Raw genomic sequence first — 13,377 nt, 5'->3', positions numbered from 1 at the left:
CGAGTCTGTCACCATGTTGAGGTTTGGGAATCAAGGGATCTCTTTAAACATAAACTCTGCCACTAACTGGCTGTATGACCTTGGGCAGGTTCCTTAATGATCTAAGTGCCAGATTTCTTACCTACAGAATAAAAGATCCGTACTTCACCATGATGTGAGTGACAAGAGATAATGAGGTAAAGTGCACAGCAATGTGCCTGGCATACGAAAGAGCTAGTACTATTTTTATGTCATTCATAATCATGGGAACTTAGGGAAAGCTTCCATCAATAGTACATTGGTTTAAAAAGAGAAGGAGCGGCGCCCGGCTAGCTCAGTCGGTAGAGCATGAGACTCTTAAAAAGAGAAGGAAATAAAAAAAAATAACTAAAAGAAGTAAAAGAATGATGAATTCACCAACAAAGAAGTGTTCCTCTCTCATATTCACCACAATGATAACAAAAACTTAAGATAATCTGTTGAACATCAAGTTGTAAACAGAGTAAGACTTCAAGCATTCAGTTGTTAGCAGGCTTAGGGAACACTGTCCTTTGGCACGACAACCCTGCTTGGGGACGTTGATCCCCATGGGCTCTGCTGGGACCAGCCACCAGGGTGGACACACTGCTAACTAACTCATAAACCATGAATCCAGGTGCACAGAGAATCTAGGTGTGTGTGTGAAGGAGGGGCTCTGACTCCACAAGTAGCTTTTGGATCCATTCAGATTAGAACTCAAACTGTAAGACACACTGTTTGATTTTATGGTTTCTACAAGAAAATGACTTGTGGAAATATACTTCCAAGATCATACATCTCATTTTACATCTGTTTCTAATTTTTCACAGGTACCTGAAAACTAACAATAATGAATCAAAATAAATTAACAAGAAGTTATTAAATGCCTACAACATGGTATGTTGTGCATGGTATGGGGGTAATAAATAAAATGCAAAACACAATCTCATTTCTTAAGAACGAAGTTGTATGAAAGTGTCAGACACTGGAAAACTCTAAGTTACTTGAGATACCGAAGCACGTGATCATCTCCCACCAAGCTCCCTTACGCGTTACTAGACTGTGCTGTAATTACCTATTTCTTCCATAAGCCTGGGGTCCGAATGTGTCTTAGTACTTTTTACATGTGCCACACAGCACACACCAACTGAATGGATGGTGAATGTTCATGGAATCTTGGCAACTTCCTGTCAGCCATAATTCAGAGCTGTATGTAAGTAACAATTTACTGCTGTACATTATATTTCTTTAATTTATCCTTATTCAAAATGCTAATTAATTAATAAGTAAAAGACAAATGTTAGGAAAGAGTAAAAGTTCTGGTGAGCCCCTAAAATGAAAAAAATTGGGCTTATTTAGATAACCACGGCACACTACAGTTAAAAAAAAAAAAAAGAGGCTTAGGAGCTGCGGTTCTTAGCAGGATTCCCTCACCCACTGAGTACCTAGCGCTAGAGACGCCACATGGTTATGGGACATGGTGTCATGTCATGTGGTGTGACACCCCAACACATCACAGAGAATATACCCCATGCATTCCACTGAGACAGGTATTTCTAATACTAGAGAGTAGAACAGCTAGAATGCTTTAAAGTTTTCTGCAATACTCATTTATCTTGTTTAAAAGAATGATTTGGTGTTCAAGAGTAAAATTAGAAGCCATTGTATTTGTTAAAAGTTATTTACCTGGATTCCAAGAAAACTGTTCCATGTTTCTCAGACACACTATTAGCAAAAGCACATAATTTGTGAATCGTTCCTTAATATCTGAAAAAAATTAACAAATACTGTAGTGCATATAATATAATAACATAGTGCATATATAAAATAAATGTTAGTCGGAATATGATAAAACTATTACATTAGGTACAAATGTCTATAAAATAAATATATATTATATAATATATATATATGATGGTGTTATATTAGTAAACCACTTCTTTCACCAACATAATTCTAGTATCGAGAAATCCAGTTTTCTACAAACTTCAAAAAATATTCAAACCATCAATCTGTTCAGATTGAGATTGAGTCAGATTCCTCCAATGGTCTTTAGGGACATATGACGACTGTCTTCATTTTATAGAAGAAAAAATAGAAGCAGAGAGTAAAACAGGAACATAAAACCCCTGTATCCTGGACTATTTCCAATCTGGTAAATAGTAAGTGCACAAGTAAGAGCACCGACCTGATGAATCCTTTGGCTAAGAGGATCAGTATTACAATAGCATTTCTTAGGATGTATATATAACTCAGGGAGAAAAAACAATCCCCCAAATTAGGTTTCATAGTGATATGTAGTGTCATAAGTTATAAAGTATGTTCAGCTTAGTCTGAAAGAATTTAATAAAAGTAAATAACTAAATTCGTACTTAACAGCGAGTTGACACATTTCACTTCTTAAGCTATTTAATTATTACAGTCTAAGATACTATGTAATGAAGAAATGAAATAAATCTGCGTCTGCAGTAAGTCTGGCACACCCACCGTGTACGTGTGCATGTGTGTGTGCGCATGCACTGAGTGGTACGGGCTGTGGCCAGAGCAATCACTCCCATAACGTGATGCATCTCAAAGGCTGTACACATTCTACTGTTTCCCGAATATTCCAGTACCTCGGCAATTCCAGGCCCCGCCACGCCACCCTTCTGTGGGAACCCCTACAGCCCTCTGCATTTCAATTTCACCTTGAAGTCTTTCCTCAGATTATCTTGGCTTCTCTTTTTTCTACCTTTCCTTGTTAGAGCAAATGATTTGGACTTTTATCCTACAGCTAAACCTTAGGCTCTGTAAGCAAGCTGGTGTTTTCCACGTGTGTCTCCCCGAATCCCTAAATTCTTCCCAGGCAGGAGCACTGCCTCCCTTTCCAGGGTAGCTCAGCTCTTAGCCCTTGTTTGTGAGGGGTCTGAGCTTTCACAATTCTGCTCTTAGTAGTTAGTGAAGTTGGCAAAGTCAAAACATTTTCTCTGTGTTTTAGTTTCCACATCTGTAGAATAGAATAATATCATCTGCTACAAAGAAATTTCCGGATTCATGAGAAGTTTCTGAAAGTGTATGGTAAGGTGCTATATAAATGTTTATAATTTTTTTATGTCTTAAACATCCTGAGATTGCAATAACCAATATAATATGCAAATTTAGTAAAGATGTTGAAGAGTAAGAAAAAGGACAGCTAAAGTCAAAGTAACAGTAGCCCAAATGAAATGTGACACTCAAGTTTCAGAATAAATTGCAAAATAATACCGAACAAAGCTGCAAGTAGAATCAAATTGTACATACCACTATTTGACATTTGAAAAAGGTTGTTCTTTTCAAACTTCTTGAAAACGCTTCCTTTAATTTCAACAAACTGAAACAGCAAACAGAAATCGCATCTTTATCATTAAAACAGTTTTAAAAATGGACATAGTACATGTAAAACTTCCTGGAGAATAAATAACATTTAGAAGAAATTATTTATCCCATCCAGAATATTGCTGTTAAAGTGCCTATATCACCTCAAAAATGTAAAATAAAAATTTCATACTTACATTATTAGACATCATGATAGTAAGCAGGGACTTGTTGTGCGAGTTAAAAGCTACGTTGAGAGTTGTTGCTTGAACCATTATAAGAATTGCATGCAAAACTAGCAGTAAGTGATGTCAAAGAAAAAACTTAAGTCTGTTTTCATATTATATTAAGAGATAATACTACACAATTTTCAAAGTGAATAATGGGGTAAAAGATGACCATGCTTTCTAAAACAAGTCTAACATAGTATTTTATTATCTTCATAATTTCTCTATTAGCTGCAGTTGATATAAATTTGACAGGATTAAGATTACACTTTCCATATGAAACAAATGAAAGCAGCAATGAACCTCTGTGCGTCCACTCACTTGGACTGGGAGTCCTGTCTTGTTCTTTCTAGATCTCTGGAATTTGGCACAATGCTTGGGAAATAGGTCCTTAAAAATTTTTGTTAAACAAATAGAATAAATTATGGTAAATACTGAAAGAAGACACTTAGCAGTATACATTCCGTATTAAGATAATTTGCATTCTAAAGCAGAAAAGAGCACCAAGTAAAAGTCTGGAAGTGATCTTTATGGTTCTTCAGGGGATGGGAATATAAGACAGTAAGAAATGTCTGATAATTAAGATTCTTCTTCATGTGTCATTTTTGAAGACATGGCAAATTGCTGAATTATATTCATATTACACACAGAAGAGTTTATTTAAATCAGAACAGTAACTGTTTTAGTCCATTATACTTGAAACAAGTTTTTACTCTCATAGAAATCTTCCCACTGAGTCCCTTAACTTTCCAAGTATTAATCCAATTCTTTCATACTATCAAGAGACAGTATGAAAAAAAATCACATGACACAGTCCTGTGAATAGGTTCTGACCCTACATGGAACTTAAATGTAGGTATAGATGTGTGTGTAAATATATATGAACGGGTACACACACACATACTATTTATATCTACCGTGTTTCCCCGAAAAATAAGACCTAACCGGAAAATAAGCCCTAGCATGATTTTTCAGGATGACATCCCCTGAACATAAGCCCTAATGCATCTTTTGAAGCAAAAATTAATATAAGATCCGGTCTGATATTCGGGGAAACACAGTAGTAAAGACTTTACTCTTCAAAAGAAAAGCTTTAAGATGGATGTAGGGGGAAGAGTAAAACCTCCAAAATTCCTCCCAACCAATTTCAAACTTTTCTTCTCTATGAACTGTATACATTTTGAGCCGAAGGTTGTAACAAAGAATTTATAGGCTTAAAGACAACTTCAAAAAAATCCAATATAAGTACAAAAAAGTTACATAGAGCTATAGAAATGTAAAGTTATCAATAAACACTATCCTTTCATTCAAAAAGCTTTCCACATAATCAGTTACACTGAGAATAGAACTGTTTTGTAGCAGTTCAAAGGAACATGCATACAGGAGGCTCTTTAAATTAATTTACAATCACGATTATAACTAATTTCTCAAAAGAAAGCAGACATTTCACATTAGTGTTTAGGGTACACACACACAGACACACAATTTTAAATCTGAGAAACAGTTAACCAGACAAAATTAAGCAGAATACACGCTGGCTGTTGGAATTTCTGATATGCCTAAAAGGATACAGACATAGAGAACAGCCATGAAAAAGTGAGGAATCACCCCAATGTGAGCTCTTTTTCTTTCTTTAGGTTCCGTTGCTGTCCAATAGAGAGCATCTAATATGTCTTGACCAAATGATGAAAACAGACGATCTGCTACCTAAAGAGAAAAAATATTGTTAAATGTGTTTCTTACTATTCCATTTAAATATGTTACTAAAATTCAGAAGCAACTCAAACACTAGAAAACTGACTTTTTAAATCCCACTGGAAGGTAAGCTTCCAAAGAGCAGGGTCTTTGTCACTTACTCACTGATGTGTATCTTCCTCACACACAGTGAGTGCTCAAATTCTTGTGCTATTTGAATGAGACTTTGTCTAATTAGCTATGTTTGTGTAAAAAGAAAAGTCTTCCTTGATGGCAAAAATAAAAGGGAGAGGATATATCAAAATTACAGTTCCTCTCGTTTTAACTCTCTGAATTCAAACTCAGGATTCAAACTTAAATCCTTGAGGACAAATATATCATTTGAAGCATTCTGTTCATACCCAATATTTGTAAACAGTAGCTGTAATTTGAGGTTTATTATATAGAATATAGTATGCAGATTTACTTCCTAAAGACATTTTCAGGCATTGATCTCCATGAATATAGCATGTTAAGTAATAAAAAGCAGCACATAAAAAAGAAAAAGGAGGCGTATCATCCAGGACCCAGCTGAAACTGCAATTGTAAGAGAGGCCTTTCCCGACCATCGATGGCTGGTGGCTTCCACAGTTTCTAAGGCATCACCCTGTTCTCTTCCATCACGGTAGGTATCTTTCCTGATTCCTCCTTGGTGGCTGTCTGTCTCCCACCCTAGAATGTAAGCTCCAGGAGACCAGGCTGTGTTCACCTCTGGATCTGCAGGGCCTCAGACAGTGCTTGGCATACGGAATGCCGACTAAATGCTTGCTGAGAGAAGGAATAACAACTACCCCGTAGGGAGCATGCCTGCACTGTGCTAAGCCCTTTCTATGTACCGTCTTATTCAGTCCTCACAATTCCCCCAGTATCTCCATTTTACAGACGAGAAATCGAGGGTTAGAGACATTCAACAACCAGCAGCTGTGTGCAGGACCGGAGCTGGTTTCTCTCTGGACTCCTCTTGTCCACTGTGTTTAAAGCACATCATCAACTACAGTCTACAAAGTGAGCACATATTAAAACCATTTTGATCAGCAATCCATGGATCCCTGTCCTTGACCTATTTCCAAGTAATAGTAATAATACCACATTGTAGAGGGCTCTGTGAGTCAGGAGGCATACACATCAAGTTTGGGGGCAGGGAAAAGCCCTCATTACCTGTAATCGCCTAGAGGGAAGGCAGTAAAGGAGACTAGCAGGGCACTGGCACGAAGAAGCACTCAAACAGCGCGAGAGGAGGTGAGGCCCAGGCCTCTTTCTGGGGGAAGGAGGGAGCAGCATTGCTATGGTGCTTCCCAGACTTCATGCACACCCACCGCCTGCATCCTACCTGGTGGGGCAAAGCAAGCGTACAGCATGGAGCTACAATAAGGAAGCTGGGGGTGGCGGGTGAATGCATTTAGGACTAACGAGGATGGCTCGGGTCCCCTGTCTTCTGCGACGAGCTGGGAAGCCCTCATGCACCACAGCAATGCAGCCTCAGAGCACAAAGACCAGCAGCCCCGACGTCACCCATCTGTTCACTCATCAGGAAAAATCCCTTCCTGGCTAATTTAAGACGGGCAGACCTTACTTATGTTCCTAAAAAGCAGTACAGAAAAATGCAAATGTATTATACAACGTAGGGTAGCTTACTGTTTAAAAATCTTACTAAGATTCTGCCTATAAATAAAGCATTTTTTTTGCTTTATGTAACTGCTTATTTTTTATATAAATGCAGACTGTGACATCCTGACTGCTTTAAGTTTAAACTGAGATATTTTGTATTAAAAATGTGAAGTACTTAGAGAAATTGGGGAACACGTTTATTTGCTCTCTATAAAAATTTCAAAGCAATTTAAACATAAATCTATTACAGCAAACATACGTAGTATATAATCCTATCATTTTCTACATAATTTTCAAAGTTCTAGCAAAAAGTAGACATGGGTTTCCAACGAATATGCCAAGCCAACTTCCCCACCGTTTGACGATTGACATTCTCGAGGGGACAGTGATGTGTAGGCAGCAGGAACCCTTCTTCCCTCTGAAGGACACGCCAGGCCCTGACCTGGGCCGTAAGTGTCCCAGGACCAGCAGCGCAGGCGCCATCTCATTAGAAAGCCAGGCTCTCCAGCCCCGGCCCAGATCCACTCAATCAGAATCTGCCTTTTAACAAGGTCCCCCAGCGACGGGACACGTACTGAAGGCCAGGACACCCTGACCAGAACGGCAGGAAAGTTCTCTGTACTGGCGGGCTTCGGGCTGAGCGGCGCCACGCACCAAGCCTGTGCAGGGGGGGCTGGGCTGACCCGGCGGGTAGGGAGGGCCGTCACTCACCTCGAGCATGTTGTAGATGATATAGAGCTTGATGACCGACTGCCCCCTTATCAGGTGATACATCATGGAGTAGTCGACATAGTGCATCATAAAATAGCAGATTACCAAAAGGACACCTTTCAAAATGTCACACACCTGGGCAGGCTGCAGCAAACGTCTGTCCCTGCAACATATGAGAAGTAATAAAAATAGGAGTTTTACTTAGTAAATTCTCAAAATAAATCATCTTTATTGGACATATACTGGCATACAAAGGTAATGAGAATTTGGCTGATCTTTCAAAAACTTCAAACTAACAAGGAACGTTACATAACTGGCTACTCAACGGTGTGAAATTTTCTGCCCAAGTACAGAATGTAAAGATGTTACAACAGAATTACTATTTGAAGTGGGCAGCCCTAACAAGCGAGCACAGAGGGCAGGTGTCTGTGGAGAGTGCTTTAAAGCAATGGCTTTCCAAGATTATGACATAAGCTTTGGCCTCATCATGAAGCCCGAAGCCGACTGGATCAGCCGTTTTTATACAATGTTAGCATTCTACGTACATGGTTCTGTACTTTGTACTTTTTATTTAACAGCATAACAGATTTTCCATATTGGTTCATAAGAACTCATAGCTCGATAGTAGTGAAATTCTGTGTGGATGTACTGTAGTTTTATTTAACAGATCACTGACAGATTTCCAGTTTTTTGCACCTATCAACCATGATGCAATATATATCTCAAGCCTCATATATGAAAGTATATCTATAGGATAAATTCCTAAAATTGGAATTACAAGTTTATGTTCACTTGATATTTTGATTGAAGCATCTGAACTGCCCTCTGCTGGGTTGTACTAATTTATACTTCCACTAGAAACATGAGAAAGCCTGCAGCCATGTGCTTCAATCCGGTGTTTGATCAACTTCTGGATCTTTGTCAATACTACTGGTGAAAAATGGTACCTAGTATAGTTCCAATGTTAATTTCTGTCATTAGGAGACCGACATCTTCTTAATATATTTAAGCTATTCATATTTTCTGTGAATTCGCTCATACTTTTTTATTACTGGTTTGTAAGATAGCTTTTACATTACAGAAGTTAGCCCTCTGTGACATGACTTGAAAATAGTTTTTTTCCCTAATTAATATGAGCAGAATCATTCCTTACTTCTGAGGTCAGAGTATGAAGAGCTAAACCTAAACTGTGACTGGAAACATCTTACAAAGACACAGCAAAAAGTATAGGAGGTAAGAAGAAGTTCAGGAGTTCTTTCACTGGATATAAACTTCTGTGACAAAAATGGGAAGGAAGTTTTCGCTGCGTGCGCTGTGGGCTGATGCCTCAGGACAGCAAATGCCATCTCCTGTTATGTATGTACAGTGCCATCAACAGAAAGCCCTGCATATTTTCAGTAGGAGCTGCAGGATCTCTTCATGTCCACCCATCGTGACAACAGTGTCACAGCGCCCCACAGGTGAGCTCACTTCCCAGCTGGGCTATCTGCTGAAGTGTTTTATTCGTTGGCTACCTGCTCTCTGGAGCGCTTTCCTAACTCTTGTCACATTTGGGTCAGGGGCTCTTTTCCTCCCAAGGTCCTTGTAGAGTTCAACAAGGAATGTGTGAGTCTCCCAACTGATACCCGGAACATTGTTTTACAAGGTAACGATGATGCAGCAATGCCAACTCTGTGAGTAGTTGCTACAGAACTTCTTTCTTGTTTTCTACAGGGCACGCTGCATGTGGTTGAGTAAGGAATGAATTCATCTGTCCCCAGAGAGAATACAGGATACTGCAATAGTCCTGAAAAGAGGCAAGTTCTGTAAAGACTGTCCAGGAAAGGCTAGAAGTAGCTGGGAAGACACTGGGCTGAACCAATCAGCCGAAAGGGGGACGGGTCAGACTTGGTCCAAGTCAGATGCCAAGTCTTGAGACCTCATCATAAACTGAATGCAATTATTCTCAGCAGTTGAAGTTTTGGGAGAAATCGCATCAAGGACAAAGTTGACAATCTCTCTCATTGTTTCTCTGTCCCCTTTTCTCCAGTTCCGTTCCCTCTCCCAAGTAGACTTGGGCTCTTTCTTCCTCATGGAACCCAGAGTGAACTTGTGTCTCCTGTCTCCAAACATCCAGCCCAGAACACAGATCTCTGCCAATGGCTATTCAACTATCAATACCCTGCTCTCAACTCCACAAGACTGAAAATGGAAGAGGGATTACATTTGCTGAGAATTGGAGCTAATCTCATTTTTAATTCAAACAGTGAGAGGAGGAGACGTTTTGAACACTCCAGGGCTCCTGGCCTATGTGCGACTGTCTCCTCTGTGCGACTATGTGCGACTAATCACCAATAGTCGTAGGCCTTTGTATTTAAGTACAGGTCATGCTTTCTGAATGAAAGAAAACGATAGGAATGAAAAATAAGGTGGTATTAATGAATCTTCATTAATTACCAAAATGATTTTGATAACTAATTAAGTAGAAAACTATACTTTGAGACTTTGGTACTAGATTGGCATTTATTTAGTTAAGTGATCTTAGTCAAAGCATTTCTATCTAAGACATAAAGGGCTATTTAATGTATAGATCAATTGTATTTCCTTATAATCATTTGCAGCAAAGGACCAATGTGTTAGTATAACTATGAAGAACTATTATCTTTAATATAAGTCACTGTTAGAAATTAGAGCTACCAAACATTGGAAAATAATGCCTCACATTTTGAACCAAGATGATAATAAATTAAATTTTAAAAATTTAGCATAAATTTTATGAGCTTTATGTTGCCCAGGATTAAACCAGGCTGTAAAAACAATAGAAAAGTTGTAGAAACACCTTATGCGACCTCCCATCCAGTTCTTATGTGGCAGGTACCATTCTAGGCACACTGCATACTTTCAGGTTAGTTTCCCAATAATCCTCTGAGGAGGGTACTATCACCATCCCAATTTTACAGATGAGGCAAACAGTCGTCAAGAGTGTGCCTGCAGCCGTGGTCAGTAAATCAGGAAGTGGGGAGCAGGGACCTGGGCCTCGGCAGCCTGACTCCAGGTGGCATGCTCTTCACCACCACCTGCCATTCTAGACTTTTCCTTAAAAGGAATTTTAAACTTACAGGAATCAACCACTCAGTACCTTTAATCTTTGAGCATAATACAATACAATTTATGACTGTATTGTAATCTCATTTGGAAAAATTATTGTACTAAAAACATATCACATTTACTCCTTATTTCTAAAAAGAGAAAAAATATGGCTGTTGCCCATTGGATCCACTGCTTTCTTTGCACTCGATGCTCTGGTGAAAATCTATCATAATTAGTTGCTACAGAGATGACTCTGATTTTCAAAATCAGGACCATCTGTCATGCAGGGTCTCAGCTCCTGCTCCCCGCACCAGAACGCAGGATATGGTTAGCCCAAAAAGGAACAAAAACAGAGCCATAGATAGGGGAGTCATACCACTATATTCTCGATGGCGACTGGTCGAGATACAAAAGCATACATCCACCAGAACCCCCAACGAGGGGTTCTCCTGCACCCGAGTCTCACTGGCGGCCGGACGAGACACACGAAGTAGGATCAACATGATCCACAATCCGCATGCAATCAGCCATCCGCTTCTCTGCCAACCAACCAACCCCCTAACGCAGCCACAGCAGTTGTATTAGTGGCTAACGTCTAACTGGTTACAGCTGATGGCCACCCAGCCACAGCACATGGCCGTCTGATTACAGCTGATGGCCACCCAGCCACAGCACATGGCCGTCTGATTACAGCTGATGGCCACCCAGCCACAGCACATGGCCGTCTGATTACAGCTGATGGCCACCCAGCCACAGCACATGGCCGTCTGATTACAGCTGATGGCCATCTAATAATCGAGCCAGCACCTTTCCAGGCCAAGAGCCTGGAAGCTGCTCTCGGGGACTCTGTCCCCACACCATCAGTCAAATAAAAGCAGCACAACTTTTAGGAAACAAAGGTCTTGTTTTCATATAAATGTCCCTGTCAATGAAAAAGAAAAGTTGCAAAACAAAAATTATTTGTAAGGTGGCATCTTAACGACATCTGTATGTATCATGGCCTCTCTGCATAAGAAAACACCCGACCTCAAAATAAGTTCATCTGGTTTGTAACAACTTGAACCAGTCCCAGTATTTGTTTTCTTCTCTGCTAAGATATTTTTAGAGAACACTCTGATAAGCATTTCCAACACCATAAGAAGCTTATCCACAGCCCTGCCAATCAACTCTAAATTGGCTTTTGAACATTACTTTCAGGCCAAAGCTCTTCCTTATAAATGTCTGTTAAATAGCAGTCACTGGCAATTCATTTTGCAAAAGCTGAAAATCCTATACGAACGCATAAACAAGTGGAGTAAGCTGTGAAAACCTACGAATCTAATTTACAGGTTGGCTCTGAATTACTGCAAAACAAGTAATATTAAACAAGACATTCAACGGAACTTAATTTTTTTTTTTTAATTTGCAAGTTAAACCACTCTTTCAGGAACCAAATTTTCTACATTTCTAAATTTTATCTTACTCATTCAAATACTTCCACTGGATGCACAATTACCAACTGAAGTGTTCCCATTGCCTCAAAGGGCTAACATGGGGACAGATGACATAGCAGGCAAAGATGACCTCCCCCTCTTAAGCAGAAGATCTATGTTGGCTAAGATTAAAGTAAAAACTGATCTCGGACAGAAAGATCAAGAAGGAAGAAGAGACAATACAAAAATGAGCAGGAGAAATGGGGTAACCTCTGCCTAGTTCATTTTCAAACTGGTATTAAAACATGTCAAAGTATCAGCATGAGGTATTTCATTATAAAATACATAGGCTGGATCTTTGTTTCTTTCTCTCTTTCTCTCTTTTAACATTTTAAGCTACTTGTGGTATAATTGAAAGAATGAAGAAATATAAGCATTATTGAAATAAAAAATGTTAAATTTTAAATATGGTTCCCATTGTGGAAAGAGAAGTCCCTTTATAATTTTAAAGTTAATTGGAATAAAGTACTGAGATTAAGATGTTTTAACTGAACGACTAACGCTTTCCTTGGGCTTTAAAATAATTTCAAATGATACTAGAAACAAAAATAACTAGTTTTATAAAGCTACGTAGAGTGCTGAGAGTGATACAAAATAAAAACTGCTCCTGTGGAAGGGACTAACCTCGGTGGACTGCTGTGACATTGGGGATGAGTGTCTGCTGTCAAATCTGGACCAACGTGTGTAAATCCAAGATCATTTTACTGAGTGATTTTCCTATGTTAGGTGAGATCATGTGAAAGCCTGTACCAAGTAACACTTACTTCAGTATGAGTCCATTCCCAAATGGTTATATCTGCCTGTGCTGTTATTATTATTTTTCTGCATTATAATTCATAATTTGTTTGTACTGATGTCAATCTGGCCAAGAATATAGAAGGAAAAATCAGGGTTTACTCACCACAAGGAGTCCCTGTGACACCACATTCCATTCTATAAAGGAAGTGAAAGTGCTCCTCCCTTCGGTCTGATTTACAAGAGAGAAAGAAAGAGAGAAGGTTGTAACGTTGCTACGCTACTTAGAGCGTCATGGTGAGGAAACGGGGACAACACAACCTGTTGTTACGAAGACTCTCTAATAAAACAAACATACTGCTCTCTACAAATCAGCCACATAGATCGGCCCTGGTAAGAGGAAATACCAGACATAATTGTTTCCCCAGAGTAAGTTTCCAAGAGCTCTCTCTACATGTGTTACAGGGTGGCATTAATCACTTAGGCCAAGA

At 39.2% G+C, this 13,377-nt stretch overlaps 1 protein-coding gene across 5 annotated transcripts in view; it reads right to left on the bottom strand.

The window, feature by feature from the left end:
• TAPT1 (transmembrane anterior posterior transformation 1) overlaps window positions 1-13,377 on the bottom strand; it is a 53,215-nt gene that overhangs the window by 15,428 nt on the left and 24,410 nt on the right. For 4 of the 5 annotated variants that reach the window (XM_033106193.1, XM_033106197.1, XM_033106195.1 and 1 more), the window contains 5 exons: window positions 7,611-7,773; window positions 5,129-5,264; window positions 3,528-3,625; window positions 3,277-3,346; window positions 1,684-1,764 (listed from right to left, as the gene is read on the bottom strand). In XM_033106193.1, coding sequence (XP_032962084.1) covers window positions 1,684-1,764; window positions 3,277-3,346; window positions 3,528-3,625; window positions 5,129-5,264; window positions 7,611-7,773 — 548 coding nt within the window. The remainder of the gene's footprint in view (window positions 1-1,683; window positions 1,765-3,276; window positions 3,347-3,527; window positions 3,626-5,128; window positions 5,265-7,610; window positions 7,774-13,377) is intronic. The other variant, XM_033106196.1, reaches the window with a different exon arrangement.

Source organism: Rhinolophus ferrumequinum, chromosome 5 (genome assembly GCF_004115265.2).
Source record: "Rhinolophus ferrumequinum isolate MPI-CBG mRhiFer1 chromosome 5, mRhiFer1_v1.p, whole genome shotgun sequence".
NCBI lineage: Eukaryota > Metazoa > Chordata > Mammalia > Chiroptera > Rhinolophidae > Rhinolophus > Rhinolophus ferrumequinum.
This window is presented reverse-complemented; position numbering and strand designations above follow the sequence as displayed.